General features: G+C 37.3%; 1 protein-coding gene across 3 annotated transcripts in view; it reads right to left on the bottom strand.

The window, feature by feature from the left end:
- Positions 1 to 22,819, bottom strand: part of LOC124151774 — a 142,973-nt gene that overhangs the window by 94,387 nt on the left and 25,767 nt on the right. For all 3 annotated transcript variants that reach the window (XM_048392184.1, XM_048392182.1, XM_048392183.1), the window contains exons 2-3: positions 12,516 to 12,582; positions 1,666 to 1,747 (exon numbers count right to left, since the gene is read on the bottom strand). In XM_048392184.1, the coding sequence (XP_048248141.1) occupies positions 1,666 to 1,747; positions 12,516 to 12,582 (149 nt within the window). The remainder of the gene's footprint in view (positions 1 to 1,665; positions 1,748 to 12,515; positions 12,583 to 22,819) is intronic.

Raw genomic sequence — 22,819 nt, forward strand, 5'->3', positions numbered from 1 at the left:
CTGTCAACCTAGCCACAGGGTGTCACCTTGTTGACTAGACACAAGTTACTCACGCAATTATGATCTTAAACTGAGCCACAAGATGGCCCATGTCGACGACACACCAGTTACTGTTGCTACTAAAATCTTGTAGTAAAATCTATGACTCAAACAACACTGTGGTGACCATGAGTTAAATCACATCAGAACAATGCCACCATACCAGACCCAAATGATAAGATTAATTTCAATCTGATCCTAAAATGTTTAGCTGATGTGCTGTGATGACTCTACTGTGATGTCAAGGTCTGCAGTAGAGTCAGAGAGTAAAGGGTGCTTGGAGTGCCCAGAATGACACTGACATATGCCCTGGTATCCTGGTATCCTGGTATCCTGGTATCATTGCACACCTGCCAGATTATCTCAGTAATAAATACCTCAATAAATACATACCGTAATCGTTCTAAAAATATGAAGCTAAAAAAAAAAATACATGCTCACAAGTAATTTTCATTTTTGATCTGAAACCATAAACAGCTCTTTTTGAAAAACAATTTCCTGTTGCTTATATTTGTACACAAAAAGTTATTTGAAATTATTTATCTTACAGAGGGTTTAAAATCAAGTCAGGTGCTCCTTTTCGGTCTTGATACTATAAAAGTAGTTTAATTATTGTTATTCGTTTTACCACTCTTCTCTTGATCAACTAAAAGTAACCACAAAAATTCAACAAGAAGGTAATGATTAATCAAATCCAGTGATCGATATCATGGACATTGATCTACACAAATGAGACACAGTGACATGCATCAACCAAGTCAGTGAGCCTGACCTCTCGATCCTGTTAGTCGCCTCTTACGACAAGCATATATGGCTGAAGACCAATTCTAACCCGGATCTCACAGGTTTTTCTAAACAGAAGTAAAAACATATGCATGTTGCTCTAACAATAGTAAGCACCTCACACTTGATCTAGAATCTCATTCATATCTTCCCACTACTCCGACCAACTCAAACAACTTCATTCCAAGAAGGGGCAGTCGGGTAGCCAAGTGGTTAAAGAGAACGCTCGTCACGCTGAAGACCCGGGTTCGATTCCCGACATGGGTACAATGTGTAAAGCCCATATCTGTTGTCCCCAGCCATGATATTGCTCCAGCCATACTCACTCACTCACTCATTCCAAGATAAAAAAGAATATTGAGATAGTTTGAATTAAATAAGCCAAACCAAAATCTGCTAAAAGTATGAAAAGTGTGGCCTCTTGGTTTAATTAATTACTGGAATGACATACATAATTAAATATTTTGACATGAATCTACTTTGCTAGGACAGCCAATTGGACCAAACATAATCCACCTTTACCCGGGTATGTTAAATCTTTACAAAAATATATATAAAAACTGCTTTATTTAATCATAAAAAGACAAGTCTTAGATACACCATACCATAACATTTTTTGTCCTGCTAGGATTTGATCTATTTTCCAATTTATAAGAACAGAATATAGGTGGTATGTCACCCTATGAAGCAACAAAAACCTCCTTCTGAATTGATGTATTCCACAACACTTAACACTTATCACGTCTCAAGGGAAATATTTCTGTGGTTATAAAGATTTTAATGGCACTTTTACAACCAGACACATGTGAAGAGCTTGCAGTGCCACGCCTCGGAGATACCCACCTTTTACATATTATCTTTGCTTCGTCCCATGTGGCAGAGTCCAATATCACCTTGTAGCATTTGCCGCCATATTTGATCCAATCTGTGAACAAAATAAAATGTCAATGAGTGAGTGAGTATGGTTTTATGCCGCTTTTAGCAATATTCCAGCAATATCACGGTGGGGGACACTAGAAATGGGCTTCACACATTGAACCCACATCGGGAATCGAACCCGGGTCTTCGGCGTGACAAGCGAACGCTTTAACCACTAGGCTCACCTGATATGCTGCTGTTTGTTTGTTTGTTGTTTAACACCGTACTCAGCAATATTCAAGATATATGACAGCAGTCTGTAAATAATCGAGTCTGGACCACACAATCCAGTGATTGATATCATGAGCACTGATCCACACAATTGGGATACGGTGACATGCATCAACAAAGTCAGCGAGCCCAACAACCCGATCCCGTTAGATTCCTCTTATGACAAGCATGGGTTGCTGAAGACCAATTCTAACCCAGATCTTCACGGGTCGATGTGCAACGTAATAATGTTGCCTTGGATGGCTCAGCGGGTACTGCAAGTGTGGGTTTGAATCCTGATTTGCTCAAGCTATGATCCTTGATTTGTCTGAACCATACCAACCATGTAGATTTGACCAAAATGTCAATACAAAGTAATACACATATTTAGGGAAAGTCAAGAAAAAAAAGTACAAGAATATATATCCAAAAATACAAAAGCATCAGGGAAAGATAATTATTTTCAGAACATTATTGCCTCAAAAACCTTTGACCCCTTCTACCTGTAATAACTGACTGCTCCCTTTAGTTGAACCATGAGTTAGTGAGTGAGTGAGTGAGTGAGTGAGTGAGTGAGTGAGTGAGTGAGTAGTGTTTTACGCCACTTTTAGCAATATTCCAGCAATATCACGGCGGGGGACACCAGAAAAGGGCTTCACACATTGTACCAATGTTGGGAATCGAACCCGGGTCTTCGGCGTGACGAGCGAACGCTTTAACCACTAGGCTACCCGACCGCCCCGAACCATGAGTTGGACTGATCCAAGTGGCATTAAACCCAACTCACTCATCAACCAGTGAGTGCAAATACACAGGCTTTACCTTCTACCTTCTTACTCATGAAGCTCTATGCATAATGGAATCGGATGACATTTGATATAGTTTTAACAGCGTTTAAATGCACTTAATTTTTTGTTTATTTTATTACATGCTGATGTCCTTTAAGTGAATATGCCTTTTATGTTTATTTTAATTTTTGATCTTTTAACCTTAAACATCTCATTTCATGAATCTTAAATATTCGTTTATATTGAAACACATACTGACAAGTAAGAAGTACCCCAATTTATCTGAAAGTTGCAAGTATAATAGATATTAACTTAAATCTTGAACCAACAGTCATCAGATCCTGCCAAGACAAGGGAAATAACTCTGTTCCCTTGATTGCAAAAAGATAGCTGTATTACAAAAAAAAGTAATTATATTGGTTTAATGGATCTAATATACATGAATAAACCCCATATGGTTTTATTTGTCCTACACACAATTTGACATGTGATTAATCGAATCTTTTGACCTATAATTATGCTAATATGAAACATATAAACCAGTTTTTAAAAAAACATACTTTTAAATTTCAATTTATATTTTATAGTTCCCTTCTTTCATTTTAAATCATAGTATAGATGTAATTTGTGTTTACAAAAACATCAAGTCTTTTGAAATATATGGATGTAATTGCACCACAACGTGACTACCGTATTCAGTTTCGCTTTTATACCCACCCAAAACCTTTAATACATTAGGCTATAAGCTTGCTTGTTGTGCTTTCAGATTAACCCTTTTTAACCTAATATGTTTCTGTGTTAATAAACAGTGTAGGAAGGAAGACCAGCTTTCCTGAAACTCTGCATGCCGACAAACTGAATACGCAATACACTTTGTTACCTCAGAGTATTTAAAAATGTCTCTCTGTAATTGTAGAAAATAGGGCTTTATTCTATTTTGCCTGTATACCTGAATTACTTGTTCTGTTACAAGAATAACCACATTTAGTTGACTGCTATGTTTGTCTCCAAATCCAAATAAAATAGTTTCTTTAGTGAATAGAACTTGGCCTTCGGTGTAATATTCACGCCAGTCCGACGTGACATTCCGTACCCAACATAAAAGGGTGCATTAACATAATTTATGAACATCTGTGTCTTGGAGTATTCTCAAACTGATTATAATGGGGAGTCTGCATTCCAAAATTATGTAAGTGATTATTTATAGTCAGTGCGTTATTTATGATTTTGAATTGAAATCATTTTTCCACTCACTACTCTCTGTGTACATCTGTTTGCTGTAATATTGTGAATCTCCTGACTGAAATTGTTTTGGACAGTATATCTTCTCATTTACCATCAGGTTTTGTTCTTGTAAAGATCCAACAAAACAAAGTCTTTACATTGTTTTTTGGGATCTTTACAAGAACAAAACCTGATGGTAAATGAGAAGATATACTGTCCAAAACAATTTCAGTCAGGAGGTTCACAATATATATATATATATATATATATATATGATAAGATTAGAATTGACTAGATGAATTTCTTCAAACTACAGTCTTTGCAACAGCATTTATAAGACCTTGAGACCCCCTCCGTGGTCTAGTGGTAGAGCGTCCGCCCGGAGAGCGGAAGGCCCGGGGTTCGATCCCTGGCCGTGTCTTACCTAAAGACGTTAAAGGGGAAGTGTACACGCAAAAATCACTTTCTTTCTTTTTCTAAACAAAACGCAATTTTAGAATTAATTAGTATCTGTGTTTGAAAATATACACTCATTTTTTTCACAGTGAAAGTAGGAAGCTCACAATAGTGTGAAAATGATATGCCGTTATGAGGCCTTCGTTTTTCGAGCTAAACAGGCCTGAGTTATCCCCCTTAGATTATGACGTAATTGGTGCCAATTCAACTGGGTCCCTGTCTATTCTCAACGCAAAAGATATCAAGTACCAGTTTGCGGTAAAACAACATGGCCTACGACACACTCCGGCGCAGTGGTGACTCAGCATAACACTATGCTGGCTGGCATCTGAGACGCTAGAATCACACACCTAGACCTACACCACGTGAAGCGGCTCTAACAAAGCATTATGACGTCATAATGTTTATCAATTGGCACCAATGACGTCATATTGAAAGGGGCATAAGCCATGGTGTTTTTGTTGTGGAAATAGAACACTTGGTAAATGTGAAAAATATAAATCGTTTTAATGCGAAAAATATGTTAATTAATTGTGATATTTTTATATTTTTGTCTATGACACTTCTAGGTTAACACTTTTAATGTGGAAAAAGTACAAGAAAAATAGGTTAATTTCCGTGTGAACTTGCCCTTTAAAAGATGGTACTTGTTGTTACCCTGTCTGGCGCTCAGCATTAAGGGGCTAAAACAAGGACTGGCCAGCTCGGAGTCAGTATGCTATGTCTGAGTTGGGTATTAATGTTTAACTGTGGCATGGTATCTCAGTCCAGACTAGTACAAGCAGCCACACACTATATAAGTGCAATAATCTTGACAATAAAAGACAATTCCCCTGACCTATAACACTTGAAATGTGAGAAAATCTGTCTCACTTAGATGCTTTTCAATACACTCTTCATATCTGAATATATTTCCAGTATTTTTCAATAATTCGTTAAAGTATGTAACGCCTCTATCAGATATTCATCATAGTATATACAGTTACCATACATTTAGATGTTACTATCGTATCAAATGGATTGACTCATCGATGTAATAGAAATATATACCGTATTCGACGTAATAAGCACCCCGCTCTAATAAGCGCCCATGGCGATATTTGCTAATATATTTTCTAGTGAACAATCCCAATTAGCACCCCTTCCGATTGATCAATGTACACAAGACTTATTGATTTGTGTATAATACTCACTCGTGTGTTATATGCACCCTTAATTGTGGGCAATTAAATTCTGGAAGATATATCTGTCATGTATGATATGTACATACTTTTCTTTTGTAATATTTCAGGCTGTCAGCATAAACTACTGTACGAAATTTACAATTTTTCAACACTGTTTTTGTTCTCACCTAAATTATATTCTAATAAGAGCCCACTATTTCCAATTTTGAGAGCGCCCCGGGCACTTCATACGTCGAATACGGTAATTAGAACGCCAGAGAATAACCAGCTTCGGAAACAGATTCCATTGGGCGTAAAAGGCAAAATAGTGATAAAAACTATATTATATATCACTGAATGTCAAGTGCTCGCGAAAACTATTTATTTTTACACTGGTTATGCATGTTACTTTGACCATGTCATAACAACTCTCCAAAGTATTATCAGGTACAATATATAGTACATGTTATATGTCCCGATTCCACCAACATACTCTTTTTAATTGTGGTATCCTGTATCCAGCACAAGTCAACTATTTTGAATCACTACTGAAAGTCTCCTAAGCTATGCAGAGTTTTAAGTTGCAATAATGATTTCAATCATGGGTACTTTTATCCCTCCATATTAATATTATTATTGTGTAAGCGAATATGTTTTTACGCGTTTTTTAGCAATACCCTACATCACAGCTTGGAGCACTAGAAATGGGCTTCCCGGATTGTATCCATCTGGGGAATCGAACCTGGGGCTTCGGCATGATGAGCGAACGCATTAACCATTAAGCTACTACCCCCCCCCCCCCCCCTTCATATTAGAGGGTAGAATTATAACATCTCTCTTAACAAAATATGTTGTTGTTTTTTCTAAATTAATTGAAAAATTATCTACAATTTCTTTATCTGGGTTGGGTATGGAACCTAATAACTGGTCTAATTTTGACATTTCTACATTTCTACATTTCTAAGTGAGTGAGTGAGTTGGGTTTAACGCTACTTTGAACAGTATTCCAGTTATATCAATCGTGTCAGCTTAATGTGGGTGGAAAACTTGAAGTGATGCAGGTCTCAGACGTTTACCACTTTGGTAAAACCCATGAGCACAGGTATGGAGCTGACAAACATTTCTAAAATATATAAATTAAAAGTTAAGGACCAATTCTTTTCATATGCTATGCCATGATAGATTAAAAATAGTAATATAAAAGAAAAGGTGGTTCTTGACATTTTTCTAAGTTGTATACATAAACTGGGAAGGAACCAAACAACATAATGGTACAAAACTTGTAGGGATAGTTTATGTACCAAACACACATGTACTGGTCATGTGTACCGAAGCTTTCTCCTTGTACGTTAACGTCAAAGCCTCCTTTGACACCTCAACTATCTGAACTTCACACAATCCTCTTCAAAGCCATACGTCACAGTATTGATACAGTAGGCGAAGTCGATTAACCTATTTAAATCTACATGATATTTAAATCAAACAAACCTCACCAAAGCCATAAATCTCAAGTACATGTAAACATGACTCAAATTTAACATTCACATACGACTGATATTTTATTTGGATACATGAAACGTAAGGGTTAGAAAAATATGTTTATACACCTCATTCGTCATCCTTGACTGAATAAATTGTCTTGCATACAGCTCAACTAGGACTCTCTATGAAGGAATGCTCCACAGCGAAAACAGCTCGACATTGTTGGCAATAAAATCTCCAGGCTTCTTAGCTTGATAGCCACACCCAGCCTAAGTGAGCACTTGGTAAATGCCAGTGTTACAAGCATGAGCAATTCAAGGGGTGCTCTAGCACTTTAGCCCTGCACTATGGTCTTTCATCAAACATCACACGAGAAATATATTTACCACATGTAGCATAGTCATAGTAAAAGTGTGAAAATATATGCATCTTTTAAATTATGTAATTAAAAAAAAAATACATAAATTACTTATTCATAAACTTTAAAATCTGACAAAATTAAACATGAGAACAGCATGGATATACAGCTGGAGTGAGGGGAGTTTGCAAAGAGAAGATGGTTTGTAAAACTTTAATTACAGAGTATATTCAATTCAGATAACCCCCGTGTAGATTCCGGGGTAGAATAGGTGTTCAGCAACCCATGCTTGCCGTAAAAGGTGAATATGCTTGTTGTAAAAGTCGACTAACGGGATCGGGTGGTCAGGCTCGCTGACTTGGTTGATGTGTGTCATCGATCCCAATTGCGTGGCTCGATGCTCATGATATTGATCACTGGATTGTCTGGTCCAGACTCGATTATTTACAGACCGCCGTCATATAGCTGGAATATTGCTGAGTGCGGCGTTAAACAACAAACCAACCAATTTGGATAATTCATATACTGTAAGGCCACAGGCCCATAGTACAGAATACATGACAATGTGGTGGTGGTTAGAAATGTTACAAGGATTTATTTCTTAATAACATGGCATGCTATATAAATAGAGATATATTTCGTATAGTCGTTATGCTCACATGTGATATCAAAGAGATAAACTTGTATTTATTTGGATGTACACAGTATATTTGTTTAATATATTTTTTCTTTAATTACTATATTTACAACATATAAGCAAAAAGTGAACTTCATCTTCGACAACATTTACGGAACATTGTCAACTTAATCTTAAACATTTTGGTATTTTTTGTGCTTGCCAACTTCACCCACTAACCCATGTGAGCTGCATCTAAATTAAAGATATTCTGCATTTTCTTATATTTACATCAGTTTAATAATTTTCTCTGCATATTTGCATTTTAAAATATCTATAATATTTGCATTTGCTAGAAACATCAACAGTAGATCTCCATGTTTGAAAGTACATGTCAAAATGCGTCTGCCTTATTTTCGATATGAACATGGCATGATTCTCAAAGAAACATTGGTTGTCCCAGATGTAACCATAGTAACTATTTAACATGGTATGCCCAATTCTTTCATACCATAACGTCAGAGTAAACAGACAGATGTAATCTGAAGGTCTTCAAAATATTAATAGGTGTATCCAGTAAGTAGGTATGGTAATGAAGTTGTGTTTTACATAAACAAAATACTGGTTTATCAAAAATATTTACAGTTGCAACACATTCATAAAACCCTTTACACTCTTAAGATACAATAAAACATCTTTTGAAAAATGTATCTTCAATTTTCTTTATCTAGTTTAAATGGTTTGATTTTAACAGTAATAGTGAGAAGTATATTTATATCATACATATTTAAATATGCCTACATAAATAAATCTATGTTTATAGGTTTGTTCTATGTTGTGTTGAATAGGCAATAGATATGATATACCCTAATAGATTGTAAACTTTGATATTTGCAGAAAAGGGATTATTAAAAAATAGATCTACATTCACATTGAAGGCTATGAATGTTCTAATTTATTTCAATATGATATTTGACTTTCTCACATGACATCATACAAATCAATATAGATTTTATCACAAATATAAATTAATAACCTGAAAGATTAAACAACCGAAAAAATAATCAATCTATGTACATATCGGTGGTTTTGGTGAATATTAAACATAACAGATGATGTGTTCTTTGAAATTGTTCATATTTATATGAGAGAGTGAGTGTGTGAGTTCAGTAATATCCGTATCATGGTGTGTAATCTTAATGTTAGAGGAAATGAGTCAAACCCAAAAGCTCATGTATGGTGCTGACAAACCAAGCATTATTATCAAGGGGAATGCTGATAATTTGATCCTGGCATAACAAAGGGACACAACTCTGTACAGCTAATTGCAGCATCCCCTAGAGAATATCCAAAACTGTGTTCATGAACACATGGATAGTGAACAATAACTATGAATCGAAGCCTGCCCACAATAGATCTTAGCACTAGGACTCCCATGCTTCAACGGTCCTTGTGCTAGGATGGAGCCCTGTCTCATACCACTGGGATCATCCATAAACCATTATTTTATGTCGCTTTTATTTCCGCTGCATATCAGTAGGAAACTTGTGAAACTGCTTGAGTGTCATTAATACTGGCTGGGAGAGGACGAGCTGGTGATACTGACATCAAAACAAGTTTAAAACTGTATGTTTGAGAGTTTATGTGAAGTTAACTATGAGATTGAAGTTAACCGTTACATGGCAGGAGAACTTCTGTGCGGCCTTAGGCAACAACCAATCCTTACATTTTTATGCAAATTGTGTGAGAGTCAAGTTTACCCCTTTTCGCGAACACCTGGTGTCATCACTGATTTTCAGTGATCCATTCACATAATTTTCACCCTATTTTGCCTTTTACACCCAACGGAATCCATTTTGGCAGATAATCGACACTGGCTATTCTCTGGCATTGACATTTTCTATACATGTTTTACATCCGCGTAAACAATTTATAAATATAAAACCATTTCAGAAGTCAATATATTTACCTGTTGTGGATTTCACAATCTAAGTCTGGGATAAGGTATATTTGCCATCTTCTTAACACAAGAAAATTAGATATGTGAATGTTTGTCATATCGGTGCCACCTGTATGATTTTCGCATACAGTCCAGTGATAATTTATTCCTCCACATTTCCATTATCTTTTTTAAAAAGATAACTGAGTGGGTTTTTTTCCACTTACGTGCACTCATGTACCCACAACAACCTCAGGTTATGTAGGCTTCTAGATGTATACATATATCTGAAAGCATATATAAAAAATATATGCATGTCATTTAACATGGCCTACAGATCTCAAAGCCATCATGACTCAAACAGCAGAGCTGATCATGATGGATGGAGCAAGGAGTAGCGATACACAAACTTCTTTATTCATGTTCTTGGCTTCTTTCATGCTATTTTTTATCCATAAGGATGGTCCAATTGATATGTTTGTTTCTCTGACAAACCTATACTAAAAATTGCAAATGTGAAAACATATATTGCAGTTAAAGCTAAAATAAATCTTGTTTGTTAAAACCCTAAATTTAATCATTTTGAGGATAAACAACTCAAATTAATCCTGACAATTATTTTTTAATTTCAGCTTTTTTTTCATGTTAATGTAGCAAATGAAGATGAGAAATAAAACTGATTAACTGAAACTTCTTTCTTGCCTATGATTGTTTTCTTTTACTTGACAATCTACTTTGGTGTTATAAAAACTGAAAAAAGCCAAATGTATTCGATTGAAAAGATGCTTATCCTAAGCGCCAACTTGTTTGTGGTTTTAATTTTAATTAATCACTTTTTCAGGAAATTAAACAAGTATTCTATATAAGCAACAAGCATTATCAAACATCAGTCAGAATTCTTATGTCCTTAATGGAAGATTTTCAAGCTATACACTTTACACTTAAAAAAATTATTTGACAGAAATATTAAACATTGTCCAAACGTTTATAGGATGAAAACAGTCACCGAAACACTGCAAACTTAAAGGCCAAAACACAACTATGATACTTGTATCAAATACACCATTGAATAATCCTTTCTTGTTTGTTTTATCAAACATGGGTGTATACTTTCTTTTGCGCAGCAGTTTCGATATTACCGTATTCGACGTAATAAGCACCCCGCTCTAATAAGCACCCACAGCGATATTTGCTGGTATAATGGCTAGTGACCAAGCCCAAGTTGTATCCCTTCCGACTGATCAATGTACACAAGACTTATTTATTCGCGTATAATACACTCTTGTGTTATATGCACCCTTATTTATGGGCAATTAAAATCTGGTAAAATATATCTGTCATACATAAACATTTCAGGCTGTCAGCATAAACAACAAAATTTATCTTTCGATTATGTTTTTTTCCACCAAATAAGAGCCCCCTATTTCTAATTTTGCCCCCGGCGCTTATTACGTCGAATACGGTATATGGATTATAGGGAAATCAATAAAACAAAGTATGAAAATGGTGTGCCCTGAACAGTTTTTAAATAGCGTGAAAACGAGCTGTGAATAAGTGAAATTGCATAGTTCTCAACACATTTCATTTTTATCGTTTGTATGATTAATTCTTCATGTTGATTTTGTCCATCATTTATGTGTGAAACTGCAGTTTGTCTGCATGAGGGAAAAGATGAAATTGTAGATAAAGTATTACATACTGAATATGTCTGCAAATGAAAAACAGTTTAAAGACAGACACATTTTGTGCCACAGTTTTGAGTTGTTTGTCAAACTAAATGCAGGAAATGCATGTCAGAAATTCAACAATTATCACATATGAATCAATGTTTTTTCATAATGGCTGCGTACATTTTATCTGTTATCATGAGCACTCATTAAAGGATATTCCTCTACAAATCAGCTGATGATGTATGCATGGGTAAAGTCTCGACAGATGTACGAGAACATTGTAAACATAGGATTCCTGTACAGCTAAGGGTGTATTTTCACAACAGATTTCATATGGCTGGTGATGATAGTTCTTATCTGAGAAAGCCAACAGGACCAAATTTGAAAAACAAAAGTATTATCATCTAGTTTAAATGAGTTAGCACTTCTTAAAGTTGTGTGTCTTGATAGTAAGTCATTTAAATGAGAAAATAAGTTGTTTAAATGAGATAGTGGCTTAAGCGAGATAGAAGGTAGTTTAAATGAGATAGTAGGTCGTTTAAATGAGATAGTAGGTCGTTTAAATGAGAAACTATAAATCCCAAATAATTTAACGAGTTAATAAGTCATTTAAAAGTGATAGTAAGTTATGTCATTTAAATAAGATACTGACTGCAGAAAATAAATAGAAATTGATTTTCTTTTTGTCTTTTGTGCTGAAGAAATGGCTAAAGGATATCAAGTCTATTGATGTATGGTAGGAATATGGCACCAGCATGATGCCAGCATGACACAAGCATGACACTAGTATCTAACAAGCATGACACCATCATGACACTAGTATATGACACCAGCTTGACGTCAGGATATAGGATTATGTGACAACTTACCTTGAGGACACTTGTGCCAAGGGACAGGCTTATGTTGAAAATCAATTTCAAATTCATATTTTGGGGTCTGAAATGAAAAAGAATCATATATGAATCGGGAACATCCAATACATAATGATTCACATAGAACTGAATCAAGGTAGTCACATTTTATGTGTTGGTCATCATGTGTCAAATTTAGTTACCTGTTTGAATTAAGTGAGTGAGTGAGTGAGTTGGAGTTAACGCTGTATTAACAGTATTACAGTTATATCGCAGCATGTCAGTTTAATGTGGGAGGACAGCCCCAAGTGATGCAGGTCTCAGACATTTACCACTTCGGTGAAACCCACAAGCACGAGTATGGTGTTGACAAACCTAGAAACATAATCAGGGCAATCCGGGATTCGAACCCACAACCATAGGTTTCTTGGGTGCCCAAGGGACGCAACTCTGCACAGCAAATCGCGGCGCCTTAGACGACTGGGCCACCCGTGCCCCTGTTTGAATTAAGATTACCAAGATTGGAAAATAATATTCTATACTGGATTAGTAGCTTTTTCCATTTCATAATTCATTTTAATATTTACACGGATCTGCAGACCCCAAAAGTCAGGAGAGAAATTGAAAAAAATTAATCTAAAGCTTTTTTGGGTTAACTTGGAACCTGAAAAGAATGCTTATATATAAAAATATCACACCTTCTTTGACTGCCGTACTGAGATATTTGGTCTGTTTGTTTGTTGTTTGATGTCACACTCAGAAATATTCATTTACATGACGGGGGTCAGCAAATAATTGAGTTTGCATCAGACAGTCCATGTCCAGTGATTGACATTATCAGCATTGGTCTATTTAATTGGGATACAATGACATGCATCAACCACGTCACGGAGCCTGACCACTCAATCCCCATATTCCTCTGCATCAGTATTCCAACAGTGTGTGGCTTGGTTCCCAAGGAAAACAAATTACAATCTTTATCATTTCTGTCATATTTCACAAAAATGCCAATAGGAAAATAGATATTTATTTATAAAAAAGAAAATCTCATCATACTGACCCTATTTTCTTACAATTACAAATAAAATAGTTGAAAAGTATAATTTAGTTTATATATTAAAGGTTTTAAGAAAATAAAACAGCAAACCACCTTATAAAAAAAGACCCAAGAAACAAAATAAACCACACCTAAGAATATTGAATAGAACGGAAGTTGCACTGGAGTCAAGGCAAATAAACGGACTACATGATATTGCTAAATAATTGTCTAGTAATTAAATAAAGGGATATAAGTTAAACACAACCCATTTGGTCTTAAAAATTAGGTATGTCAAGTCCATACATGCAACACAATTCAAGGTAATGTAAACAGGAGCAAAGATTTAAAATTGGAACTGGAATGAAAACACCCAAAAGTGAACATATGATAATTTTCCCCCTGGATTCTAAAAATTAGAGTCCTGTGACATAAGTATGATTTTTAGAGAGCTGAAGAATATGACGAATGGTGGTTTGATTCTGGCTATTATAATGCGTCTTCATTCACAGAATCGTTGCTGATTTCAACAGACTGGTCTAGACCTGATAGACAAACAATTAATGGAATGAGATGGAATATTTTTGGCTGTGGCCACAAACAAATTCACTCCATATTTCTGTCTCACTAGATTATTATGCTATTACAGAACTTGTTGACAGTTGCGAGCCTATCCGATCGAACGCAGCAAGTATCATCGATATAAAACAAATGTGTGTTGGCTCCTCAGAAAATAGTTATTTGGAATTATGATTGTCTACCGAGTTTGACCTGAGTTTACGAATCTACGTAGACATTGATCAATCTACATTTGTCATAGCGATCGTAAGTCAAACGGTCCTGTCACAGTTTTAGCTCGATCGTTTAACAGTTGACCTCCTCAAGTAGGTGGCTGTTTCTCGGTATTGACCCGAACGACGAAGAACCTTTCGTAAATCATTGTTGTAATATATTTGTTCACGGTATCACTGTGCACGTGGAAATATTAACATTCCCAGTCAAGGGATCGAGGAATGACAAGGGTCTTCGCAAAAACAATTTGTAGTTTACAGTTTACATTTTACTGGTCATGGACTGGTGGATCTGCATTGTTGCGAAATCGTAACTAAACTGCCATACCCATGTTTGAAGGTGGCTAATATGAAACAAACAAGAAATGGTTACTCGAAGATGATGTATTTGATACGGGTTTTATAGGCGATATTACATCATATCAATGGACCCGTGAAGATTCCGGGATAGAATAGGTCTTCAGCAATCCATACTTGCCGTAAAAGGCGACTATGCTTGTCGTAAAAGGCGACTAACGGGATTGGGTGATCAGGCATGGTGACTTGATTGATACATGTCATCGATCCAAATTGCGTGGATCGATGCTCATGGTGTCAATCACGGGATTGTCTGGTCCAGACTCGTTTATTTTACAGACCGCCGTCACATAGGTTGAATATTGCTGAGTGCGACGTTAAACAACAAACAAACAAACAACGTCATATCAACGAGTATCTCACAATATCTGACGTGCACATGACGATTCATGGGCAATGGGGGTCGCAATTTCACCGCACACTTCTTTTGCCCGTATGTAGTGCCCACTTGTGCCAATCTCCAACAACCCATGGGGATATCTGCTTAGAATAGGTCCCTATCCACCTATGTTGGTCGTCAGAGGCGGTTTTATTTAGACCGCCTTCGTGGTCTAGTGGTAGAGCGTCCGCCCGGAGAGCTGAAGGTCCGGGGTTCGATCCCCGGCCACGTCATACCAAAGACGCTAAAAGATGGAACTTGTTGTTACCCTGTCTGGCGCTCGGCATTAAGGGGCTAAACGTCCGAGGTGTATTCATGTTTAACTGCGGCATGGTATCCCAGTGGGCTAGCATATAGTGGACTATAAATCGGCATCAGTCCGGACTAGTACAAGCAGCCACACACACACACACACACACACACTATCGCTATATAAGTGCAATAACCTTGGACGTGACGTTAAACCCAATTTCACCTCACCTCACCTCACCTCAGAGGAGATTTAATAGATTTGGTTTGGGCTAGCTGGGTTAATACATGTCATAGTATCCCAACTGCGTGGATCTATGCGCATGATATCAACTACTGGATTGTCTGGTCCAGATAAGATTATTTACAGACCGCCGTCATATAGCTGGAATATTGCCGACTGCGTTGTTAAAATCAAACAAACAAATATGATAGAAGTCAAGATGCGTATCATAGGATGGAAGGTGATATATCTAAATATCAGTGAAAACAATAACACCTAGTCGTCATCGTTGAACAAAGACAGGGAGTCACATTTATTTCCGTTGTGTAACCTGCTGAGAATATCTGCTAAATAACCATGTCGTGGGCAACATTGTTTATTGCAAGCTAGCGACGTCAAGTGCGGGTGTATTTCAGATATCCTAGGAACTAGAAAGTTCACGGCCTAAGATTTGCATTGCAGAGGAAATGAATTGTCATCAAATACAAAAATTTATAACATTGACGTTTTTCGATAAGAAAAACAGTTAATGATACCCATGAGTTATTGGTTATTGAGGTTATAAAGTAGTTTGAGGGTCGGATTAGGCACTTCTTTCTACAATGAAGTGTCCAGCTGGGGTATAAATCTCATATACTGTAAACTTGGGTGGACATTTCTACAACATCCTTTGGTTTACAATACCGACCTTAAAAGGGACATTTATTAATTACTTGGTTTTAGGTCAGCGAATGTTCAAACTTTCAAGCACTGTTTAGAAACGACATTTAAAGTTAAATTTCGTTTTTGCACCCGATTTCAACTTTTCGCACCTGCCATGCCATTGATACGGTGTGTGAGTGAGTGAGTGAGTGAGTATGGTTTTACGCCGCTTTTAGCAATATTCCAGCAATATCACGGCGGGGGTCACCAGAAATGGGCTTCACACATTGTACCCATGCCGGGAATCGAACCCGGGTCTTCGGCGTGACGAGCGAACGCTTTAACCACTAGGCTACCCGGATACGGTGTGTGATTCGCAAGGGCACTGTGTGGTCACTGGTGCCTCAGACCTGTCTCTTCATACACCGAGCCGCGGGGGTGTAATCAAAAGAGACACTAGGTACATTTAAATTCTCTTATAGATTTGTAACCTTCTAAAACCTAGTTACATAATCTCTCACCACCACCCCACCCCAACCACCCCGTATCCAGTACGTTTTGAAAAGTTTTGGTCTTAGGGATCTGCCGACTCAACATTTCGCAAACATGAAATCAAAACAAAATTTTCAGAACAGAACTAATTTCAGTAATTAAAAAACTCAAAAGTTAGTCAAGATGGGAAGGTAAGTAAATCACTAACTTGTCTTCCAAAAATACCTTTTCTATTATATTTCTTCTAAAAGTACATCCAATAGACCACTTCACGTTTTGACATTTAAGCTTCAATTTTGTTTTTTAAGTTTATATTTTGAATATTATTAATTCGGCTATGACATAACAAGTTTGCAAAATAGTCTGTAAACCAATCAGTTATGAAAACGTCACAGTCTATTTCCACATCTCGGTGGTGTAAACAGAGGAAGTGTGGTCTAAATAGTATGAATTAATATTCCAGTGTCACCAATCGTTATAATGACAATGGCTTGGTGACTTTCCTTCTGTAATAAAACGGTCATCGCAGTACTAAACTGATGGGAATAAATAATGAAACGTTTAGAATTTATTCCCGAATATAAAAGCTTCAAATTTTAAAAGTACGTCTATAGAATTAAATTTGCCATCAGGTGTCGACATGTCACCTTGCCAACACGATCTTATTTGTTTTACTTTCAGGTGCATTAGAAAGAATCGGATAGGCTCAGCGGAAAAGTCTAATATTGAAGTTTTGGAAATCATTGTAATATTGGTACGAAAATTATCGGACTTGTTCAAATGAAATATACACTTGCAAATTTTGTATTTCTGACACGAAGAAATACTGAATATTGACTAAAAAGAGTAAAAAAAGACCGATTTTTACGAACTTCAAGATAAAATCTTTCTATGAGCAAGTTGTGTCCAAACATTACAGTTTTACAACATATTTGTGCTGTCTATTTCTACATCTTCAATTCAAAGACTTGCTCATGTTTAATGATTAGATATACGCTTCTTGAAAACCGAAAACTCAATCTTTTGGACACATGTTAGTATTACTCTGTACCGTTTGCGTTTATTCCACAACATCGAGGTGTTGAAATGAACACAGTCTTGTTCTAATATATCGAAATCACGTGTTTGTGATATGATTTGAATATTCATGTTACCATTCAACAAGTAGGGCGAGCGTGTTCGCCAACAGCAGCATCAGGACAGAAGGCCAGATTCATACATGGAGTCGTTGTTCTGTTAAGTTTTGATACTGCCGAAAAATGTTCTTACCGCAAACATAACATAAATTATCCTGCGACAATAAAAGAAAAAACATAAATCCTTTTTACGTCTATTGATGTATATTATTATGAATTTGCTGTCACTTCAAATGATATTTCCCGGCTTTTACAACGGCGGTAGTCATGAACATCAATGATATTAATGAAGTTGACGAATATTTTACTTGCATTTATATAAACGTTATATACAGTCTTAATAAAATATGAAAGTCATGTTATAAGAATGTTAAAACCTTTTTTTGGACGATTTTAAGTTTATATGGCTACAGAGAGAAACGGTGTCATGTATTGGTATGAATTAAAGATGAACCCCAAAGAGATCCAGACATTATTCGGCAATGAATTCGACATTGGGTGGTATTTCTATTTATTTTATTGATTTATATACCGACGGTAAAACAAAGGGAACTGTTAATAAGGCAAACTTGTTTTGGTATATAAACAAATAATCGGATGGACCCCCAAGAGACATTACAATATCACGGCGGGGGGACACCAGAATTGGGCTTCACACATTGTACCCAAGTCGGGATTCGAACCTGGGTTTCAGCGTGACGAGCGAGCGCTTTAACCACTAGGCTACCCGACCGCCCCTTATTCGACAATGACGTGAACAGATGAGATGTTATTTTCCCCTTTCCCCTGCATTTTCTGATTATATACTTACATAAGAAACAAGAGAACGGTTATCAAGGTAAACGTGTATTGGTAAACACTTTCAGACCCCTAGGAGACTATTCGGCGATGTTTTGAACAAATGAAATATTATTTTGTCAATATATAACCTTTTTGATTAACATAACAACAAACAATAATATGCAATAGCTGGAATATTGCTGAGTGCGGCGTTAAACGACAAACAAGACAAGATTTCTATGTGTTGCTTTATTTCTTTCCATCAGTATATACATTTCATTGTGAGTGAGTTGGGTGTAACGCCGCTTTTAACAGAATTCCAGTCATATCACGGCGTGTCAGCTTAATGTGGGAGGAAAGCCCGAAGTGTTGCAGGTCTCAGACGTTTACCACTTCGGTGAAACCCACGAGCACGGGTATGGTGCTGACAAACCTAGAAACATAATCGGGGCGGACCGGGATTCGAACCCACAATCATAGGTTTCTGGCGTGCCTAAGAGACGCAACTCTGCACAGCGAGTCGCGGCGCCTTAGACGACTGGGCCACCCGTGCCCCCTTATATACATATCAACCGTGACGGGGAATAAAGAATGTTGAAATATGTGAAGCAGTTTCAATGACAGCTAGAGAGCAACAACCGCACAAAGAGTTTATGTGACAAATGTCATTACCAGGCCTATAACCGATCTAGGTAGAAAACAGCACAATGGTCAGTGATGCAGGTAGATAGCAGTAACTACGGGCGTGGTTCACAACGCCAAAGGAGTCGGCATCCAATTTCAAGACGTTGTCACCATGAGAAGAGTCACAGCTATCGCCTGATCTGTCACTTGTGACACGTACAGTCGAGGCTGAGACCTTGCTTAGAAATTCTTGTTTGCGGGCAATAAACATTTCCGTATTAAGTATCAAATTTATTGGAGGGTTTAATTTTTAAGTTATGGGAACAATGACGAGACGGATAATTTAACTTTGATCAGCCGTTTGCAACGTTTTTACAATTTCTTTTATTCGGGTACAATGCGGCGAAATGTAAACCCTCTTCGTACCTGCGGTGTATCTAAAAAGGAATGAACTTGATACCGGTCAGAGTGAACAGCTCTGGGAAGACCAGGAAGGACAACTGGAGATGAGCCTCAACATAAGAAGTGTTATTTTTTTATTAAAGTTAATTCTGGTTTATCAAAACACCCAAGCCAAACAGGGACAGGGGGTTCCACGAAACTTGAGCATCGAAATAAATAATTCAAATCCGTGATAATCATCACATACCATTTTTTAAATAAATCTTATTGGCTTGGCAAACATGTATGAAATACGTTTAGGCAGTAACGTCGGTGTAAGCGTAACCTTTAAGTTATAACGTCGGTGTAGGTGTTGGGGTTTTAACGTTGACGGAGCTGTAGGGGTTCAACGTTGGGTGTATAACGTTGACGAAGGTCTAGAGGTAAAAAGCGTTGGGGTTATAACGTTGACTGAGCTGTAGGAGTTAAAACGTCGGTGTAGGCGTTGGGGTTATAACCATCATAAAGGTCTAGAGGTAAAAACATCGGCATAGGCGTTGGGGTTATAACGTTGACGAGCGGTCTAGAGGTAAAAACGTCGGTATAGGCGTTGGGATTATAACGTTGACGTAGGTGTCGGGCGAGGTTTCTTTCTGGACGTGTGTGTGTGTGTGTGTGTGTGTGTGTGTGTGTGTGTGTGTGTGTGTGTGTGACCCATTCGTCTTAAGCGCCGCAATGGGCACGCCAGAAACTTAAGATTGTAGGTTCGAATCCCGATTCCCACCGATTATGTTTCTAAGTTTGTCATCACCATACCCGTGCTCGTGGGTTTCACCAAAGTGGTAAACGTCTAAGACCTGCATCACTTTTGGTTTTCTTCCCACATCTAGCTGACACGCCGGATACTGGAATACTGTTAAAAGCGGTGTTAAACCCAACTCACTCACTCACTTCTGGACAGGCAAAAACACAACAATCTCTTGACAACATTCTTAGTAAAAACTCTTTCCTGAATTAAATAAATAATATAAGAAGTTGTTGACCGATAACTTTAATCAGATCCCATTTTTTGGCACCACAATAGAGGTCAAGCTGCCCCTCAGTGTGGGTCAGACGATCGGGAAACTTCCATCGCTGCTTTAACGATGATGACTACAAGTGGTGCGTTCTTATGACGTTTATTGCCATAAAGTCAAGGCTTCCTCTGGTTACGCCTTCCCGTACACAATAACAGCTGCTCATAAACTGCCACAACACCCACTAACACGGTGGCACGCGGACAGGTACATACTTTAAAGCCTGACAAATATATACAGTGAGGATGTGTAACCAACACGGGGGGAAATCTAGCCACATTACGCTATTTGTCCGAGGAAAACGTGTCGATTTGCTTGTTATTGTTCCACATTTCCTTGTTCGATAGAAATATCGATAATAGATTTAAGCTTACTGAAATTCTTCCTGTATCTTTGGATGGCCAATGAGATAATTCGCCAGTAATAAACTGCCTTGCTAAAAAACAGATCTAGAATTCACTTGAAAACTGGATTTGACCAAAACATTACAAATGGTATCAAAAGTTAATTCGGTTGAAAACTGTCGCCGAATCACTTCAAACTTAAGCTCCAAGACAGAACTATGATGCCCGTTTCAAATACACCATCGAATAATCATTTTTTGTTTGTGTCATTTTTTACCACGATCAAACATGGGTGTATACTTTCTTTAGCCCGGCAGTTTACGTTGATGTTTGAAGTTAGAGATTGACCATTAGCCATCAAATAGCGTCACAAACGTAGTGTTCCACAAACATATTTCACACAGGTATTTTACTGTCTAGATGTCAGATGCATATGAATATATATGCTCTCTTCGCTGTTATATCACAAAAGATTGAAGTGAATCTGTGGAATGTATCTATGTGGATACTAACCTATTTCCGTAAATGATTTTTGTAAAGACTTGTAAATCTAAGCTAGCATTGGACATTACTTTAGTTGTATAGCGTCGTTAGCTCGATATGGGAAAACGCCCAAAGCGACCACAATCTCTTTAATCTGAGATCTTGTATAGAGATTATTATGCGGTGGGCGTGTGTGTAGACTGATTTTACGAAAAGAGTATCACAGTTCATGTATTTCCCGAGCGAGAGGGGTGTAATACATGGGTTCTTACACTAGTTTCCTAAAATCAGAATGACACACTTGTGAGTGTTATAATTTCTTCAGCCCCCCTTTAGAAAAATGCAATGGTCAACGCCGCTTTCCTAGAAAACCACAATTAGTCGAAAGACAACAATTTTCAGCTATGGCGTCGCTTTTAGCGTGACGTCATTCCGACCTTAACTCACAATAAGATTCGAAAGACGTCAATAATGCCGTCCGGATGACGGAAACAATACAATGGTGCGCGTGATATTTGCACTGGTAGACATACGACTTTTATGAACTCGTTTTCTTCTTACCGTATAGGTAATAAACTCCGATACGAAAACTCTCTACGTGAAGATCTGACCACACCTCCATAGGAGGTCGCGTCAGGTGAACTCGTGAATGAGCCAATCAGCGTCGGGGCTTCTAAATTATCGGCATGATTGAGCAAAGCATTCAGAGGAGAATGTCTGATTTCGGTATCTCGAAACGAATATAATCGGGGATTTCTGACTGTCAAAAAATAAATCCGCGCCATTATATTGTTGTGGATATATATACATACCCTGTCGTTTCTGAGCAGCAAGGCATCTACACCCAGAAGAGAGTACGATTGAAGGAAAAGTTCTGTGTGGGTTTTCATTTTACGAATCGACATTTTCGAGTCGAGATGGTAAAGAAATAAATCCGAATCGTTTTAGAAACCTGACATCTGATTGGCTCAAAGACTGATTTGGTACGCTGCTGACAAAGCATGGGGAAACAGTGACAAGAGGCTCCTGGCACGACTAAGGGGCGCAACCCTGTACAGTAAATTGCGGCATCGTTATCGAGTGAATATAATGTAAGTCCATATGGATTTGATCTCATCCTCTTGAGTTTCATTTGAAAATAATATATACTTGTATATCAAAACAGTTTTAGTTCTGTCATTGCCTCGGGTATAATACCTTGCGTTCAGGGTTTATCAGAATATATAGTAAAACACGTACAGTGTACACGGAAAGATCAATAATCACTGTAAAAATATTTTGTAAGCTCTCCGTAAAATAAATATTAATAACACTATCAATCAGATGCAG

The sequence above is a fragment of the Haliotis rufescens genome, unplaced genomic scaffold (genome assembly GCF_023055435.1).
Source record: "Haliotis rufescens isolate VD_foot unplaced genomic scaffold, xgHalRufe1.0.p SCAF_11, whole genome shotgun sequence".
Lineage (NCBI taxonomy): Eukaryota > Metazoa > Mollusca > Gastropoda > Lepetellida > Haliotidae > Haliotis > Haliotis rufescens.